The 21013-nt window shown below is 39.3% G+C and overlaps 1 protein-coding gene across 1 annotated transcript in view; it reads right to left on the minus strand.

Moving 5' to 3' along the window:
* Positions 1 to 21013, minus strand: part of LOC108238645 — a 188296-nt gene that overhangs the window by 73526 nt on the left and 93757 nt on the right. Inside the window, exons 4-6 of the mRNA XM_017420878.3 lie at positions 18628 to 18922; positions 5990 to 6109; positions 1888 to 2055 (exon numbers count right to left, since the gene is read on the minus strand). Of these exons, the coding sequence (XP_017276367.1) occupies positions 1888 to 2055; positions 5990 to 6109; positions 18628 to 18922 (583 nt within the window). The remainder of the gene's footprint in view (positions 1 to 1887; positions 2056 to 5989; positions 6110 to 18627; positions 18923 to 21013) is intronic.

Raw genomic sequence — 21013 nt, forward strand, 5'->3', positions numbered from 1 at the left:
GTCATTACTCTTTAAATGGTAAATGGCCCACACTTATATAGCGCCGTTTTAACCTGTCCAGGATCATTACAATATTTTTCACTTAGCCATTCACACACACTCAATTCACACGGGGCTTTCTATTAGACACTATATACGGCTCTTTTATATTCTCACTCATTAGGTCAAATTGGAGAACATTCAGCATCTACACTGCAGTCATATGGTTTACTTCAGTTACTTGGGGAATTGTGGGGAAAATGTCACACATCACAAAATCTTCAAACATCAATGAATAGAACAGTCTGGGTTATACATATTTATGTGTTTTTGTATCTGAAACATATGTAAAGCTCATCGTTTTAGTTTCAAGGAACATAAATCGTAGCATCCTTTCCTGGTGACTGGTTTGTATTTTCAAGAATGATAAACACTTTTGTGACACCTGGGTCATGGAAGGACTAGAATCTGCGACACAGTTTAATAGTTATGTTCTACCATCAATTATTACTTCAGTTGGGCAGCACCATCATGATTCTGGCAAGTACCTTACCAACACATTGAATTTAATTCTTGGTCAGAAATAGTGGTCAGACAGTTGAGAAATCAGCCAACATCAGCTTGTGTGTGCAATATTGCCACCCACCACACCGGAGTGTTAAACTAAACCATTAGATCCAATATTGTTGCAAACACCAGGGCAAGTGACCCAAGAACAGTTTGAAGGGGATCTTAGTTAAGGTTTTATGCATGCAGAGGCAACACTACAAAGAAGCCCTTAAACACAGATATGGCTAATGATGCAAGCTCACATTGTGCCCAATTAAATCAATTAATCTAACATGCATTTGTTGGGACCTTGGGAGCATAGGAAAGGTAATAAAGGAACAGAAAACGCCAAACAGGAAGACCACAGCTGCCATTCTTACTGACATTTTAACGCTTCAAGGCAGCTGTACTAACATCAAGATATTTTATCTTCAATGTCAGTGTCAGTTTGCCTTAAAATAATTATTACCCAAGAGTCATGAATCAGTTTAATCTAAACTAGTGTATATTTAAATGCTATTTGTCAAAAGAATATTGAACCAATTACTACATCAGTTAAAATAGCACTTCACAACTTTTAGAAATGATATTGCCCAACTGGTCTCTTTGGGGATTAGGATCTCTGGGGTTCCCACAATCTTATTACTATTTACTACGAAAAAAGAAAAAAGGATTTATTTAAAAAGACTAAATCATCATGCAGGAGAAATTATGCTATTAAAGACTTTTTTAGAAAAGCAGCTAGGTCGGCCAGCATCAAGCCACTGTCAGAATATTTGATACAATCTGACAGTACAGCTGTGGTTGGAAATAGCAGCTGATCTATCACTGCAGAGGCAAGCTAAATATATGCCTGAATGTTTGATGAGATCCTTTTGCAGCCCTGCAGGATTCTCCCCTGCCTGAGTTCAGCTGTGAAAATCCTGACAAGACCTGCAGGTCAAAAAGGTCTGAAAACTCCTCTGCCCTCTGCTGCAAAAATCAAAACAGCCCAGTGTTTGTTTTCTCCTTGCATTTGCTGATAACAGGAGCTGCAAAGTAAAAACAAGCATAGCAAAGTAAGTAATTTCTGCTGCTTTACAGTGACTGACAGCTCACTTGATTCTGCTTTGTTTTAATGAGGTGATGCCCCATCAGTTTGGTGCTCTGGACCGTGATGGATAATTTGCACATGGTGAGTAAACAGAAAGTGCTGGTGAATTGGAGGCGGTACGACAATTACTGCACATATGTGGGCATACTGAGAGCACAGCGTGTCCAAAACACCAGCTTCTCCGTATGTTTTGTTGTACCGCCTGCATGATCCTGGTTAGCCTTTGATTCTCTGCAGGTGGCTGTGGGAGCTGCTGGGTAACTCACTCTGGGTGAAACGTGGAGGGTTGTCATTGACATCAGTGAGCTTGACGGTGACAGTGGTGGTCCCGGATAATCCTCCTAGGTGGCCGCCCATGTCTTTGGCCTGAAGCACCACTAAGTACTGGTCCTGGGTCTCCCTGTCCATGTCAGGCACGGCTGTGCGTAAAATACCTGGAAAAACAAATAGTGTTACCAAAAATCTATGAGCCACTGCTAGGATTTTATAAACAGCATTCATGACTTTTTGATTACCCAGTAATAAACCTTCTGGCATTCAAAATTCACTTTTTTTATTCTCGTCTTGTGTTTTTATCACATCTAACTTATTTCACAGGAAATCTTGTAAACATTCAGGAGTGTTTTCACACCTTTTCTATTATGAGTTTATCACTTTGTTAGACATAAAGCTAAGGCTAATTACCACACTAATGGTTAAAAATTACTCATTTAGCATTTGTGGATCAGCAACATGCCATTAGAAATTCTATTAACAGATGTTATGATCAGGCTTGATGGATTAATATAATGTAGCGGGCTCGCATTAACGACTTGAGGCGCGAGAAACTGAATGAATTGCTTTTCAAGCATAAAACGGCAAATACAGACAAGCTGAAATATTTATCCCATAAAGTTGTGGGGAAAAAAATTTGAATAGACAGCTTGACCTTTTATTAATGACTTATTAACATGTATAACAGAAAATTTGACAGCCCATTATGAAATGAGAAAGTCATAGACCCCTTTGTTTAAGACTTCATTAAGGTTGCATTTACATGTGTTAGTAAGTCATTAATAAAATGTTGGCTTTTTTTATTTGCAAACCATGTAGCCTCCAGCTACAAGTGCTAAGAATGCTGTTTAATGAGGTTAGGTCCAGATGCTCTGCAGCTCTTTTCATAAACTTTACCAATGGCTCAGTAAATTCAAGACATGTTAAACTTATTAAATATGTCAATTAACCAGCAAATTAGTTGGGACATTACAGTTTATTAATAAAAGCCAGTAAGCAGCAGATACTTGTACAATATCCCGCACATCATATATCTTTGTTGCAACTGTTTCGTAAAGACAAATATGTAATTTTCTTAAGAACTTTTCACACTGGATGATGAGAATGTGGTTGGATTGCAGCAAATTAAGGAAAACCCCTTTACTATGAAAACAACCATGAGGCTGCTATACTCTTAGTACTTGCCAACTAGGGTCTTCCTGCTATTTTCTGTATCTCCAAGACACTCTTCCGCACCCTTACCACATTGTTTGTACCCACCCTGTTACGACTTTCTTGGGGCGCGTCAGGAACCAGCTACATGTTACACCTGCCATTCTTGGCTTCATGCACAGCATCTCATGCTAAATTTGACGTCACAGTGTTAGTCTTGTGGAAAACTTTTGTGTTGTTTCAGCCTGCGGTGCACATGCCGAATTTTGGAATTTGTGACACATGAGCAGTGACACATTGTAAAACAGAAAGAGCAGCAGTGACAAATCTATGAGCAGGATCATTTCAGCAGGTATTCATACTTTAGTGCAAAACCCAGGAAGATGCAATCACTGCAGATATTACATAAGCTTCAAAAGCTGCTTTGATAAGATAACACTTTTTGTATGAAGTCTGTACTTCCTGTGCACAACTCTTCATCTGGTTCCATCCCTGCAACATAGTGGTATTTTTTTCAGTAGCAACACTTGTTATTTAAAAGAACTGCAGGGATTGCTGCACATCTGACGTCCAAACAACAACGCTGCTCTCCTGTTGCCACAGTTGGCTTACGCCACAAGTTGTACACTAGTATAATTGTGGCTTCAGAAATCATGCCACGCTTGCACAATGCTACCGCCACAGATATCCTGCCTAAGCTAGGTTGATTCCATGATCTTGTTAGGACGACAGTCATAGACTAAACATGAGGCCAGCATGGCCAGTCTTGCTCCAAAGTCTCAATGACCTAGCTACTCTAGTGAGAACGTGCCCCACATCTTAAATATGCTCCTGATATGCTGCCATCACAATGATAAACCACCATGACCTTGCTACAAAAGGTTTGTGCATGCTCAGAACCTTTGTGGACCAATCAGGTTCTATTATGCATTGTGGGGAGCCCACTACTTTCTTAATACACATCTAAAGACCTACCCAAGGCCCTGCTAAAGCCATTCACATTCTGGCTGAATTTTCAGATCATAGCAAGATCGTCTAATGTGAAGGGGGCCTTAAACTAACATTTGTCAGTCAATTAGCTATAGTTTATAAATTTGTGCGTGTAAGTGTTGTATCAGAAAGAGGTTTCACTTCTAGATAATGCAGTTATACTTAATTTGTGTGACCACAACAAGCCTCTAAACCCTGAGCCATCAAACAGCCGGTGTTGTTAGCTGTTATCTGATCACTATCAAAGGTAATCGAGTCATGAAGTAGTTGCGCAGAGGCTTCATGAAATGAGTTGCAGTAATTGAAGTGTCCCCATTCTGTTTGACAGATAAAGTCCCACGTAAGGCTGTTTGGCGTTTGTTGTGCCCTTTGAAAACCTATGGCACGGTGTCAAAAAGCGCTGTCATCAGGCTGGAAATGTGGCAGCGCTCTCTGACATCTTGACAGTTTTTCTGACATTTTGGAAACCCTCAGTTTTCATTTGACAGCAACAATACACAGTTATCCAATGTCCTGTTGAAGAAGCACAAAAACAAACACAGATATCTAAAGAGGCCTATGTGTATATGAAAACATAATTGTTTTTCACTCTTTAACGCTGTGCCATTGTTCAACATCGATCACCTCCTCTGTTTAAATGACCTCATTCTGCTCCATATGATTGGGCGTTGCACATTATGCGCTGGCCGCTCGTATGACTCGGCAGCTCAAGGTGAATTAGACTCAAAACGGGCCGTGCTGAATGCTAACGCACAGACATGCAAGCACGTGGAAATATGTCCGACCTTATGAGCAGAATTCCCAAACAAACGAGCTGAACTTTTGAGCAGAGAGGTGAATATTTTAAATAAGACCTTTGGTGACAGAGTCAATGACAGACAGGGTGATTGAAAAAGGAGCAAGAAGCAGGGTAGAAGACATGGTCAGAATACAAAAGCTTTTTAAATATCCCAGCATCATGGATAATACACAATGATTTAGGCTTGCTTTTCAAATTAGCATTTCAAAAAGCAACACAACACTCACACGCCAAGGCAGTCAATTACTAAATGATACTTCAAATAAGCAAAGTATAACTCCTGACCACTTTTGACATGTGCAAGCCTCGTATTAAGGCTCATGCATGAAAAAAAGAAATCATCAAAAGCCTCATTGTGGACTAAACACTAAGTGTTTCTATAGAAACTACATCTAAAGCATCAAACACCTTCATTTTCAAATCCTTTGAGCTTTGGCTTTTCTTCCAACATACAGTGCTAAAAGAATAAACAACAACAACAACAAAAAAAAAAAAAACTTCCCGCACCATAACAATAAAACCTTTCACCCTCGGGTGACACGTGTGCCCTTAGGTGACACAACACCCAGACTCTTTGAGGACTGTGCAATCTGTTGTTGCATTGTAGTTCACACACCTTTCCTGACGTCTGTCTTAAACACGTCATGTTTCCTTTTTTTTCTTCTTCTTCGTGCAGAAATAACAACAATGGGCTGTTGCTGTGTTTTGTGCAGCGTGAATACACTTTTGCACACTCATACCAATGGGGGTGGGGGGATGATGAGAAGTGGAAAGGTGTGTGTGTGTGTTGAGGGGCCTCAAGAGGAGAGGAGGAAGTAGGAGAGATGGATGACGACAAGCAAATGAGGGACGTGCAGGTGGGAGAGGTGTTGAATTGAAAGTGTGTGTGCATAAGAAGCTCCACAGTCCCACCTGTGTTTGAACACCTATACACAACAGCATGTGTGCGTGAGCGTGTTTGTGTGTCCCTTTGGCCACATTTTCTGAGCTGTGTGTGTCCTTCATCTGTCAAGACTGAATTCACTTGTTTGCTCTTCAACAACTTGAGTGTATTTGCTTTCCTGCAGTGTGTATGTGTGTGTTTGCTTTCCGACATCTGCCCATCTTTTTTTTTATCTGCGCGTGTGTGTTGTAATGAGAGCGGACACGCTCACCTGTCTGGGGATCGACAGAGAAGTACTGCTGGCCCTGCACCAGAGTGTACACAAGCTTGGCGCTGTTCCCATATGTCGGGTCATCAGCATCTGTCGCTGTCACCTGGATTATGGACGTGCCTGCAGGGAGGAGAGACGAGGAGAGACGAGGAGGGACGGAGGAGACGAGGCAAGGAAAATTGATTAAAAAAAGGCGACAAATAAGCAAAAGAGGAAGAATAAAAAGAAGGGGGGTAAAAAAGGCAGGACTTTGCCAGGTCAGACTACAACAGCACTTTAAGAGCACAAAGAGCTTTATGTGAAGATAACCTCCACTCGTCTCTCTGCTTCGTTTTCAATCTTTTTCCAATAGAAGTGTGACAAATACTTCATTTGCCCCCCTCCACACACACACACACACACCCTCCTCCTTCCAACCCCTTGATTCTCTCTGTCTCACTTCATTTCTCTTCATCTCCGTCTCCAATTCCCTCCTGCTCCCCCTCTCAATCAGACCGTCTGTCTCTTCAACCGGCCCCCGTCTCGTTCCCCTTTAAATCTTCTTTCCACGGATCATGGCGTGTCAATTTGGCCGGATGTATATTTTTTAAAAATTGTAAGCAAAAATAAGAATATATGAATACGTGAGTGACAGCGAGCTCGTCCCGTTTGTCATGGATTTGTATAGGTCGGTATTTTTACACAAGGCCAGACAGAATAACTGTTCCCAGTGGAGCTTCAGTCAGAGGAGGAAGGAAGACGGCAGCTGCTAGTTTATTTCTGATCAAAGCGCAGACAGAGTCGCAGAGGAGAATATGAGGAGTGTGTCTATAGGTGAATGTGTAGAGTGTGTGAAATGCAAAACAGGAAATTTACGATTAGCTGATTATGGTACTGATCCATAACAGGTAGCAAGGAGTCAGACAGGAAGTGAACTAAACCTAAGACAGCGAAAAGCTCAAGAATTTACACAGAAAAACATAACACGAGATTTAGAAACAATAATTTTCTACCTATCTTTTGAGCCTCCTGTCTGTTCTTTAGCTGGTGTTTTTTGTCATGTTTCAGATGCAGCAAGTTATAAATAAAAGATTTTATGCTGAATAAAAAACGAAGAGGAAATTTATGGTTTGCCTTGGATTTTCCCATTGCGCCATATTTCTTACAATACGTGGGTGTGTAGCAAGTTCACTTCAGTTTGTTTATGTTTATGTTCTGCAAACTGTCAAAATAATAATTTAGAGGCACTTTACAGGGAAGGTAAATATGTTTGTCAAATTAAAAACAAACCAATTAAGTCTAATTTGTTATTATGCTGTTAAGTCTGATTTTGTTCAAATCAGTCAAATTCAGGTTAATTCCACTCATATTATGATGTGAACGAAATTAACCTGAATTTGAGCAGGAGGTTTAGTGAATGAAAATAGTAGAGCTGATTGTTCTCAGTCGTTTAGAGGATATTTACTAAAATGTAAATTTCAGGTCTCTGAGGTGAAGAAAGAACATGTTCTTGTATCTTAACTTAGACTACTTTTGAGGAAAAGCTTTGCATGTGGTAATCAATAGTACTATTAATATTACAGTGACAAATAAGACAGCAATGTTATGTTGTTGATGGATACTGTAATCATTTGAAAGCTCTCAGATTATCAGAAAATCTAAATCTAAATTTGACACAAACACAGTCTACTGAGTTAAAGCTGGATGTTCGTCCATTTGATGACATCACTGGTTTCTTCTTCGATTTTGTGATTTGGACAGTTAATGTTCTGCATAAACTATTAGATTATTACATGGTAATGGGGTGAAGCAGAAATGCTCGGAGTTTAAATGAACTTGAGTTCCACTCTAAAGTCTTTGAGCGTTCTCGCAAATGTTTAAATTTAGGCTGATTTGTTTACGTGCTCTGTGGTTGTACGATGAACCACCCAGAGGGAATGATGAAACTCAGAGTTAGGATGACTACAACAGGAACTACAACAGGCTTAACAAAATTAAACTAAATCAAATTCTATCTTCTGATCAAGCTAAAATTGTTATTATTATCTGTTGTTTGTTGCTCAGTAGGTTCTACTGAGTGATGAACAATTTGTAAAGAGAATTAGGAAAAGATGACATATTGTCAGCTCCTAACTTTCTGACACTAAGGACCCTCAGGTTTCATCATCACATCAGTTTTTAATCAGCAGTAAACTCCATTAACAGCTTGAATAGAAAGAAAACTTGCATCTGCAGCTCAGAGATTTGCTGTTTTTTATGATTGTTAGTTTGGTTTTCAATTTGTGTTTGTTTAGTTGTAGGACAGTCTGTATTTCGAGGATTAATCACTAACGACACACTTCTCCTCCACGGACCATGGTTGCAAGTTGCTCAATATGGTCACATCACCAGCAGTTGGAAATGTAAGCTGTTTTAATATCTTCTGCACACCAATCCTAATCCTAGCTAGTTTTGATAGTTCTGTTTTTCCATTGTTTAATGAAAGCAGCATTACTTGAAAGAATGCATATAACCTACCATTTAGATGCCAAAATAAAAAAAAAAGATCTAACATGAGCTGTTAGTGTTTAGAAAATGAGGACAACTGGCAGCTACGACCACACCAAATTTTATGTCAACAGTTGAAAAATTGACTGAGTTGTAGCTGTTTTTGTGTTTACAAGGTTGATTGTCTGTAGAGGCCATTTTAGGTGAAGTTGAATCCAAAAGTTAATTAGTCATACATGTATAGCCAATAATTAATTTCTAAGAGTTAAATTAAAATTCATCTAGTGGTTCTTGATATATTTTGCTCACAGATAGATAGCGTTGACTATAACAGCTGATGCCATAGTAAAAAAACAAACACAGAGTTAAGGCCATTTTTGTGTTTGCTACAGTTGATTAGCTGCAACAGCCATCTTAAAAACAGATGACTTCAAAAGTTAATCAGTGGTACAGTTCCATCCAAAGATGTATTTCTGAGGGTTTCATTAAAATCTGCGCAGTGGTTCATGAGAAATTTTGCCAACAGACAGACAGATGCGCGCGCACACACACACACACACACGCACAATAGTTTTATCAGTTTCACCAGTATTGCTCACAGACAATAAAGAATCAACTTTTGTATGTTTTAACCTTTTTTCTAAATAGATGTAGTTTCTTTAAGTAGATTAGTAGATTGTTCTTTTGGAACCAATAAAAACAAATTAGTCAGGGTTTTGATTCAGGCGGTTTGGCTCTGGGGTTGATGCAACAAGTGCCAGTCAGAGGCTAAACTTATTGCTATGCATGCTTTGAACCGTGCTGCGCAGCTTTACAAAGATCAAATATTCACGCTGCCAGTCATCCGACTGAAACGCATGTTCTTCCACTAAGACGTCTGTCTGAGGAGGGAGGGAATTTAGGAATCCCTGGTTTATAGTATGTATGAGGATGCTGGGTTTTAACACCGATACCTGAAGGTTAAACTTTAAATGTGATTTGTTCCCCTAGACTGAAGATTCACATCTGGAAAAGTTGTTTACACTCAGTCGGGCGGAACCGTCACAAAACGCTTTACAGATGCGCATTTCAACGGGGGGGACTGGCTCTGTTCCAGTGCAGCTTGCATCAGCGTCTCATTGTCGCATAAGACCCACACTGCCCCCTCCCCAACCTCACTCCTGAAACTCTCATGTAACGAGTCTTTGATAGGATCCTCACAGCAGCGCTATCTCCTCAGTCATGCTTGCGGGAAAGTGCCTTGGTAAATATTGAATCGTCGAGTAAATATTGAATCCATGATTGAGTGAACAACTCAATCTGAAGAGTGAGCTGCTGTGAGGAGCAGACGCTCATAAGGCAGCTGATAGGATTACTAAATACTGCTCGCCTGCATCAGCCCCTCTCCTTGGACCTGGCCCCGCACGCTGCTGGCAGGGTCATTATTCCAATCTCAATTAAACAATTCAGCACAAGAGGGACCTCGATGTTTGGGAAAAAACCTTTCACAGGCAGATGGTGAGGACCTCAGGCCAGAATTTTCTGAACTTCTCTAAACTAACTAGTTTAGGGATGAAATATTTGGATTAATGCCTACTTTTTGTGGCAAATTCAAAAGTTTTTTTTTTTTTCTAAAAGCAATTCTGCCTGCTTTAAAAGGCAAAGAGTGCTCCTCAAAGTAAAACCCATTTCAAGGGGCTGAGCGGAGTTTAAATGGAGATTAGAGTACTTTTTGTACATACAAACCGTCTCCTGAAGGCACTCTAAAGTCATGATTTGAATTACAATCCAAGACAGTCGTCGTCACACTAAAATCGCACTGCAATACGACTGCAAAAAAAAAAAAAAAAAAAATCCCCTATCTCTGCCTTTACCTCTGATTTCATTAGTGTTGCAGGGATCACTGTCAGACTGCACAAGATTTCTCTTTCCTGCGGTCACAGAAATAGCAGATATGGGTGACTGCGGCGTGCATTTTGTTTTGCCATAATTTAGAGAAAATTAAATTAATTTAATGTTCTGTTTTCTTCTCTCATTTGTTGGTTTTTTTTTGTTTTTTTTCTTTCAATTATCCACCACTGATATCTTGCAAGTGCAAACTTTTATGCAACCTCCATTTCAAGTGCAACGTGGCAAAGACTTTGGAGAAGAACGCAAACATAATGAGAACATTTCTGAACAAACTGTGAACAGTGCCAATGCAGTTCCTACTGAAATTTCATGTATCTTCTATAAAGTCCAAGAGTAATTGTCCATTAGTCATAGTAAGGTACTATGTAACAACCTAAACAGACAAAATTCAGACATTTTGATGTAGGCAGTCTGTATAGGGAGTATCAGAAAAACACAGATCAAAAGAATTGTTGCTGCTGCCAGTGACTCATTATTGACACCGTGGCAACCACACACCTGTGTCAGCACTCTTTTTAAGATAGGCAGACAGAAAAGCAAAGCTGAAAGGAAGTCACAAACAAACAATCACTCCGCAAATAAAATAGGTTGTTTTAGGAAAAAAATTGTCTGGTTGTCACTTTAAACTCCAGCAATCACAGGATTCCTGGTGTCAACCTGCCCTCCATACAGGCCCTGTACTCCTCTAGAGTGAGGAAACTGGTAAGTGATATCAGCAGAGCCCCCCTCGCTTCCAGGATTTGACCTCCTAGTCCCTATGAATGATGCTTCAGATCGCTGTATAAAAAAGCCACAAAACTCCAAAAGCTTTTCCTTCTATCTATGTGTACTTTGTCTTTTTTGTCTATTCAGGCCTATTAGTATTAATGTCTGTATTCTCCACCTACATGTTCAGTAATTTGTTGGTGTGTATTTCTGTAAATATGTGCAATACGTGCTTATAAGTACAAGAGCAAGTGAGATTGGAGTCAAATTTCTTGTATGTGCAACATACAAACTTGGCTAAATAAACCAGGATCTGTTCCACAGCTGTGAGAGACTCAGTGGGTGAAAGAAAACAAAAATGCCTACGTTTTGATGTGTGACCTAAAAGCAGCGTAGAGACCTTAGAAATAAAAAGAGTTTGCAAAAATTCAGAAAACTTTAGACAGCTCAGAAGTTACAGTTTGTGACATCATCACACAGTGTTGTACTGAGCCCCCAAGGGACATTGGAGGCAAAAAAATAATAAAATTCAGATGTATTTCTGCAAGATCCCAAGTTTTGTTTCTTGTTTTGTTTTTTTCGCAAGTTTGCAAGTTTTTAAGTAGCCTACAGTACAAGTGCCAAGGTAATTATCCCCAACCGAATTTATGTCCCCTCTCAGGAGCATACAAAGAAAGAAAAGTGGATTTTGATGACTTGGCATGGATTTCAACCAAGTAGACCTCAAAATAGTGGCACATTTTAATTTATTGTGTAAGTATTGTTATTTTATTGTTGAGATTGTGGCTCACAGCAAGACTAAACGCTTCTATTGTTCTCCACCTGGTATTGCTGGTCTTCATTTCAACAAACTAAGGATGTCAGCTGAAATCTAGGACAATATTGTCTCTGTAAACATGATTCATATAATCTTTAATGATGTTGTAGCCTAATGTACCATAGTAAAGCCCTGTTTGTTCCAACAAAGGACAGATAATTTTCCTTACATTTCTTTCAGATCATGATTAGTTACTCCTATTTTTTCTAAGATGTTTGCTCTTTCTTTTCTGGCTGAGTCTTCTGCTTTGCCAGAAACTTTACCCCTCCAAAAACTGGACAGAGAGTACCTAATATTAAGGTGTTTTAGTTTATAAATACTTCTTAGCATGACAGATTACTCCTGTGATTTGAAGATTTTCTGTTTCTATAATAAGGAAAGAGGAGGGCAAAGATTCTGGCAGAACAAGTCTTCTGCTCCCCCACATTCTGTGACCCCCACCCAATTCTGGACAAAGTAACTCAGGGTCTTGCAAAAATACATTTTAATATTAATATACTTTTACTCTTGTAGGTAAAAGTGACAAAAATCAGTAAACCTAAACTGCTTTTGTAAAAACCATTAAATACCAGCTCAGTCATGTAAAGCCCAACTTTCCGTGACTTGTCTAAACTTTGAATGTTTCTTCTGTGAAGTATTCCTGAACTATAGAGTTTTCTCACTTGTCCAGCCAAAATCATTTTGTCATGATTTCATTCAGTGTCCTGCAAATTTAAACTACGCTGTTGTCACAGTGTAATGCCACCAAACACCACAGCAACCATATCTCAATCAAGCCCTGCCTTTTAAAGTATGTCTGCATGGGTTTGTCCAAAGCTACGGAAGGAGTGGTTGATTGAAAACTGAAAAAATACGATGAATAGTAGTAACAAGAGGGCTCCAGTGCTTATGCACTGGCATCTTTAATTAGAAGGAATTTATTCATAGTTGGGAGTCTGTTTCTGTTATGGCCAGTCACATCATCTCCTCAATCCATTTTAAAAAGGATGTCAGTGTCTAAATGAGCTGAGGGGAGAATCCAGGCAGCTAGCGAACAGAGTCCCAAAGAAGCAGCTCGAAGAACGCCATGCAAATATGAAGAGACAGCAGCTCTACTAGGCTGATAGTGCATGTTACATTGTACAATGAAGTGTGTATCTGCTCTCTGCGCATAGTTTTCTTTGCTCAAGTGAATAATTAATTTGTATTCAGCAACGTTTTCTAGCATACTTTCACATGCAGACAGGCAAGGCACAAATGCAAATGCAGAAATATAAACAATAGGCTCTAAAAATCCATTTTGATGATTACATAACGAGGGAGTTCCCCGTAATATTAATATCTATATTATGACCCTCGCTGCTTGACCTGTGCATAATCACAATCTTAAGCTGCACATCCTTTAAATTAGTGACCACTGATGGAGCGTGTGTTGTACCATTCCTCCTCCCACTGTACTGTTGCTGCAGGTATTTATTTACCACAAGAGAAGGGCTTCGTACATTCTACAAGCAACTTTGGTAGCAGTGTCATTAAGCATTAAATATTAATGGAACTCACTCCAGATTTTGCCTGCATTGTATTCAAATTAGACTCTCGTTTGCGTTAGATATTAGGCTTTTGGGGAGATGTGCATGTCTGTGAGATGTGTTAAGCCATGAAATTTTCTCTGGCTGGCACGACGGGAAAAAACAGGGAGGCAATTTTGTGCAAGAAGAGTAACAGATTTTAACAGTTCCGCCTGACCCTGTCACCCCGGGGAAAATAAAAACCTTAGAGCGAGTGCATTTGAACACTCATTTATCATTCTTAAAAAGCACTGTGCAATCTTCTTGACTGTTTTCTGTTCTGCCTTCATGCTGGATATCTGTATCAAACTTATGCAAAACACTCTGGTAGGACTAGAAAATGAATTGATCAGGGATTGCGCAGCACACGTGTTTTAGCAGGACTTCTCTGTGTACTGCTATGAGCTTGTGCCAGCGCCAAGGCCAAGTTTGAAACTTCATACTGCTGATAAAATTTGAAAAGGGCAACCAGGGCAACCCAGATTTAATTCCGAGTGCTGCAGCTTGGACACAAAACTGTTTTTTTTGGGGGGAACAGCATGGGCTTAAAGATTTCTTCCACCTGTCATTCAGGTTGTGAGCTTTCTAAGATCAGTGAGTGTTTTTTAACTTTGTCAAGTCTGAGGAGAAACACACCACTAGACAGTTATTCTGTCAATACAATCCGAGGAGATTAATCTGTGTTTTTGTAGACTGTTGTGGGCTATTTTTAAAGAGTGAGCTGGTGCCAGGTTTAAATATATTAGTGCAATCAATGAAATAAAACTGTCAAGACTGATCCAGTTTGGAACCGTGCTGCTGAATGAATACGAATTTGTGATATTTTGCTATAAACTATAAACTGTACATGCTTGGGATCATTTACATGGAAATTTGCACTGAATGTGTATCTCATATGCATCTATGAGTAATTAGATTTCTATATTTTTTGCTACAACATTTAAAACCGAGCCTCAGTTTTATTTAAGACCCACTTCACACTGGATCACAACCTTGCTACACTCTTTACAACCTATAAGCCCTACTAGAATGTGGCTGCATCACAGCAAATTTGGAAAACCTTCAGTGTGAAGAAAATCATGTCACTGTCAATTTATTTATATAGCACATAAAAACAAAGTTGATCAAAATGCTTTACAATTCAGTCAAACAAAAAGGTGAAACACCAATAAGAACAGACACGAGAAATAGTAAAAGAACACGTAAAGCTAAAATAAAATACAGTAAGCCACAATAAAAACCATCAGCTTTAATAAAATCTCAAACGCTGCCTGAATCAAAGCCAAGAACATAAGATGAGTCTTGAGCACATATTTAAAAGTGTCTACAGAAACAGCAGTTTGTATATAAAGAAGTAAACTATATCAGTTTTTGAGCAGCAACTGCAAATGCCTGATCACCTTCATATTATCTGTTTGGATCTTGGAAAATCTAAGAGAAACTGGTTGGTTGACCAGAGTGCTCTTACTGGAGAGTAGACGTCAGGGAGGTCACATAAGTATGATGGGGCAAGGCCTTTTACAACTTTAAAAGCAAGCAGTAAAACATTAAAACATTCAGAAGAACCTGAGGTCTGTGACTGTTGTTTAAAAGCCTGTTTCATTAAAAAAAAAGGCAGCTTTAGCAGTTTAAACAGCTTTCTGATATATTGATAAGCTGTCTTTTTGGATGTCCAGTGAAACTTGTGTTGCTCTTAGTACTTAGTACCCAAAATAGAATTTTTTTCAGGTATTTTATTGTTCCCAGGACACTTTCCTGTGCCCACACCAGGCTCTGTACTCTCTTGGGCCATTTCAGGATAGGATAGAAGATCATACAATAACCACGATGCTACCGCCACAAATATCTTGTCTGCACTAGCTTTCCACAACCAAATTCTCCACAATGAACTTACACCGGTGCACTTAGGGCTTTGGCATGGGTACAATGCCACTGCTGCCACCACACTCCACCCAGGACCCCGATACTCTGCCACCACTGTGATCAACCTTGATATGGAAGTTTTGTGCATGGCTGAAACCATTGTGGACCCATCAAGCAAGCATTCTTAATATTTACCCAAAGACCTCACCAAGACCCTGCAAAGAACATCCATGTTCTGATTGATTTTTTGTTTTTAATGTCATAGCATGATCATCATATACTGTAAATAGTGCCTTTGCTTTAAACCATCAATACTACAAGGTACTATCTAATTCTCTTTTTTTTTCATCCCAAAGCTTACATCAACAAGACTATGACATGAATGTGCATCAGTTACATTTTTCAACAAGTGAAGAGCTCATAAAAATAAAAAAAAGGAAAAACAAAAGCCCAAACTATGATGGATCGCTTATATTGTAAGACATTTCCAAGACCTTTTCCATTTTAAAGTTGAAAGTGATCACATCAAATGACTTTTTTTTCAACTTTTATTTGTAAAGACTATAATAATTCATAGCTAGGAAGAAGGGTAGCCTTACCTCTCAACAGATAAAAGCCTTCTAATAAAAATCAATGCAAATGCGCCTCAGCGACATCATCATGCAAATTACTGTCTTTGCTGTGGCCTTGGCGTGACAAAAATAACCATCTGCTTTAGAGGGCATTCAATCAAAATTCAGATTTTTTTTTTTACAGCTGCATTAAAGCTCTTCTGATGATTCAAATATTAAAACTATTTCTTAACGCTATGCATAAATTGCCACAGATTTCCTGTGAAACAATTTATTTCAGACTTCATTGTAATGCAGCTATAAAAAAAGTCTGTGCAAAACAATTTTGTAGTGTAAATGTGATCCTCGCAGGCAATAATATTGCCTTCATTATATACTCTGTGTTGTGTTGATAACTTTATATACACCTATCAAGACTTAAATTTGAAAACAGCTATGTAATAATCTGCTCACTGTTTCACATATTAATGTCCCCACTTAAGAGATTTTTAGGTTTATGTACTAGATGCTTTGTGTTTTTCTTTATTTTGATTTTTTTTCTCTCCAATGGACATCTCTGTGCAGACTACTACTTAAAAGCTTTAGAAGAAAATGTCGTCAGACAACTCAGCGCTCTCAGACAGAAATAATAAAACAAACCGTCTAGCTGTGCTCAAGTGGAACATCCATCACTTTGGCTCTTGACAGCAGTCACTGGCTGCTGCTTTATTTTGATTAAATAGTAAACTAATAAAACGCTACAGCCCTATTTTGTATACAGAGTGTAACTTCAACAGTCCACTGTGTCAAGGTAAGTTCTTATCCCTGTCACTGAGATTATTTATCATTTCATTTTGCTTTCATTACTCAATCAGAGTGGAGAAAGGGCAAGAAAGATAAAAGAAAAAAAAGGGGCTTATGCCATAAAGATTCCAGACAAAAATCTGAGTCCTTGGACAAAGAAAAAAAACAACAGCTTGTTAATTTGCATAAAAAACATTTACCATTTCTTCAGACCGAATTAAATGTGACAAAGGTGAAGAGACAGGCCGCTTTCTTCACTAAGAAGTGATTATCTATGACCCCGTACACAACTCTGGGGTTTTTTTTACTGATATTTTTTTCCTCTTCATTTATATTTTCTTTTCCTTTCACACATTTCTAACAAAATGCTGCCATAATTATGTCAGACTACTAGGTGATGAGAATGCCCACATTGACAACATATCAAAATCCAGAGAAAGAGGATTTTTAGCCCGGCTAAAGATTCTCTCAAAACAGGTGAAGCGTTTGAAGTTTCTTCCCAGTTATTAATTATTTCTGTCAAAATTTAATGGTGACAGGATCAGAATAAAGTGAGAAAAACACACATAAAAAAAAACTAGCTAAAAACAGCTCCATTGTTGTTTGGTTTTCTTGGGCACAAAGTGACATTGAGCATGTGCAAATCAGGCATTGGAGTTTTTGAAAAGCTCCATATCCCAAGTCAAATTTCTCAAGTTGTTTTTAAAAAGAAATCCATTTTGAAAAAGGCTGCTTTTTTGTTCTTTTTAAACCCAAAACTGTTTGAGGTTAGGAGTTGCAGCATAAAAAATCTGTTTTTAAAAATAGCCAGTGTGGACCCTACATTTAATAACAAAATATGCCAAGATGAAAAGGACCATCTTTTGGGAGGGGGTTAGATCTCTACAGACTTGATTTTTTTCTCTTTACTCGAGAGCAGCAGACCATGATCTTGACGGAACCCACTACTTGCTAATGTGCCTGCTAATAAAGCTGTGCTCATAGGCCAATTAACTATTCGTCCATCCACTTTTTTACCCACTTTCTGTGGGGAGATGATGCTGATCTCCAGAGATCACTGGGTAAAAAGCAGGGTACTTTCCTAGACTTGTCACCAATCCATCATAGGGTCACATAAAGACAAACAGCCATCCACACTTTCAGTCACACCTAATTACTATTTAGAGTTACCAATTAACCTCACGCATGTTTGTGGGCTGTGTTGAGGAAAGCAGTGTACCTGGAGAAAACCCATGCATGCATGGAGAGGAAAACAAACTCCACACTGAAATGCCACAGTCAGGTTGTGAACCTGCACCCTCTTTGCTGTGAGGCATCAGCTCTAAGCACTGCTCTACTGTGCCAACCTTGTCAAATAATTAGGTGGCCAGCTGGTTAGGATGCATGGCTAGCCTACACTAAATTAATCAGGTGGCAATTAACTGCATTCTTAGTGTGTTTATTTACAGAAATGTTGTGTTTTTAAAAAAGAAAAGTGTGTTTATTCACAACAATGCCTTTATCTCAAATTTATTTTTGCCTGTGGCTCAACCTAATAGAGGCTAGCTGGTAATTTGGAGATAGTGAATTTAATGAAATTTTGGGCAACATTCAGTGTTTGGACTTCAGTGGTCCAGCTTTGTCCTTAAAATAAATTGGGTATTGTTGTGACTTCCAATTTACACTGTGGTTCACATGTATCAGTTTATGGATATTGTACTGGAAAGTTTACAAAAATTATTTTTTACTGTAGGAGTCAGACCGTTGACCTAAATATTGTCATAAGTTCAAATGTCTGGCCAAATATCAACTGTTGCTGTTGCTTCAGAGAGATGCCATCTGGTTTTGAAAAATGTAATAAGTTGTAGAATGTATTTGTAATGTTCTGAGTATATTTTTGGTACTGTATATTTTGTTTGTTTGAGTATTTTCAACAGAATGTCTCATTTATTTGAAGACCCATGCAAGCCTTCAACAAACCCAAAACAGTGTCCAAGCTGACGCTCCCATTCCTACCTATATTTGCCATCTCAGGCACAGTGGCACTGTAGGGCCCCTCGTCGAAGACAGGAGGGTTGTCGTTGATGTCCTGCACTCGAATTATGAACTGCGACGAGGGCTCCAGGGGACGGTCGGTCTGCCTGTCGGTGGCCGTGGCGATGAGACGGTACTCATCCTTCTCCTCACGGTCCAGTGGCTTGGTGACGTGAATGTTACCCGTTTTCTCGTCTATCACAAAGACAGAGCCCGCCCCCTCACCTCGCAGGATATACTTAGTGCGGCCATCATTCCTGTCCATGTCAGTGTGGAGCTAGGTGAGGAGATGTGAGAGAGAGACAAAAAGAGAGAGGGATGGCAAGCAAAGTGGAGGAAAGAAGAAAAAAGTAGAAGGGGAAAGTGTTGGGTTGTGTGAGGTGGGGAGAGACAAGAATGTAAAGGGTGGAGGAAAAAGAGAAGAGTAAACACCAGTTAAAAATTAAGATTGTTTTCTTGAGACAGCCAGGCAGCGAAGACAAAACAAGCAGATTATCCTCTGCATGCCTCCAGGGTATAATGAATTTGAACAGAAGCAGACAAAAGAAATGCATACAATACCCCCCTCTCTCACAATGGCTTCCTTTCATACTTTTTTTTTCTTTCCATTTCCGCAGTTATGAACTTGGATCTGCTTTATCTTAAAGTTATCTTGAGACCTGAAGTGTTAGGTCCAACACTTCAGGTCCCCATTCAGTCTCCAGCAGCATCGGGCAGCAAGATCGTATACTGTAAGTCTGTTCACATGAAGTGGCCATTTAATGAAAGCACCAAATCAAAAGAATAATGAACAGTGGGCCAATCAATTATTCCCTAACTAATAGGAGTGTATAAATGAGAGCAGAGGGGTGTATGGGAGTGGGACGTTTGATATTGATCACAGGCCTGTGTTGTGTTTTCTTGAATCAGCACCTGGCAGGATAGTGACCGGCATCCCCTCACACAGGGAGAGGTAATATCAGGGAAGGCTCCACACTGTCCTCTGTCCCTGATGAGACAGAAAAGTCAGCGGGATGCAGCGAGCGCATCAAGATTCAATCTCATTACTCCTGCTCCTACGTGGATCGAATAGCAACTGTGACCAAAAAGGAGAGCGGTAAATTAGGCCCCACTCACACGAAAGTGTGACATTGTGACTCGAGATGGAGAGAAGACAGGGGAGAGGCAGCTGGGGAGAGGATGAAAGTTCAGCTCAGGAAGGCATTGTTGCGTGGCAACAGCTAAAGCACATTTGCTAAATGAAATGAGAATGGATACTGTGAGGCTGAATGTTCATTTACTTTAAGGATTGCCATTTTTCATGGGGGGAAATGGCACAGATATGCCAGCTTCCTGGGGGGTAAATTATAAGTACGGATGTTGACAAGGTTGTTTGTACCAAAGAAAATATACACAAGACCAGAATTTCAGATGTGCGTTAAACCTATCTGAACAATCAGATCCAAATTTCATAACGCTTTCAGATTACTTTATTTAAAATATAATGCTAATTGGAAATTGTAAGTGCACACTCACGGCCATCTGAAAAAAACAGTAGGAGCTTTTTGCAAAATTTAGATAGACTAACCGAAGTAATTTGTTTTCTTGAAATTTAGGAATAGGAGCTCCAATACGTTTGTGCAGCTAAAGTGCTAAAAGTGGTTCAGTTCAGCTTTAAAAAACACAAAAAAAGAATCAAAACTTAAACGGGTTGAGCTCTTGAGCAGATTTTGGCCTTTCCAACTTGTGGCTGGAACTTCTTATCAGAATGTTTGGTTTCTTTAGTGGAGGATAATCTGGATGGTCACTTCAAACTGACTCTCACAGTATTATGTTCGTTGTTTTAGATGTTTTATCAAAAGCCAACTTTTTCAGTGAGGTATGTTCAGAGCCGATCTGACTGCCAGGACGCAGAACTCGAACTGATGGAAAGAATTCTTTGCCAAGAGTTATGGAGCTCACTGGGTGCCATGGATGGAAATCAGTGATGCCAGATGGGAAATGTTGAAAAGGTGCACCAGCTGCTTAAAATGATCATATTTTGAAGAAAATTATTGTACCCATCCAATTTGCATTCTACAGTGGCTTAGAACGCATATTACAGCCTATAATGCAATTTTATCTTTAAGTAATCTAACAGAACAGTTGAAAAAAGTGCCTCCAACAATAAATAAATAAATAAATAAATCAAACAAATTAAAACAAATTAAAAAAGGCAAACGATGGATGGATGGATGGATGGATGGATGGATGGATGGATGGATGGATGGATGGATGGATGGATGGATGGATGGATGGATGGATGGATGGATGGATGGATGGATGGATGGATGGATGGATGGATGGATGGATGGATGGATGGATGGATGGACTGTTTGTCCTCTTTTTT

This window comes from Kryptolebias marmoratus, linkage group LG20 (genome assembly GCF_001649575.2).
Source record: "Kryptolebias marmoratus isolate JLee-2015 linkage group LG20, ASM164957v2, whole genome shotgun sequence".
Classification (NCBI taxonomy): domain Eukaryota; kingdom Metazoa; phylum Chordata; class Actinopteri; order Cyprinodontiformes; family Rivulidae; genus Kryptolebias; species Kryptolebias marmoratus.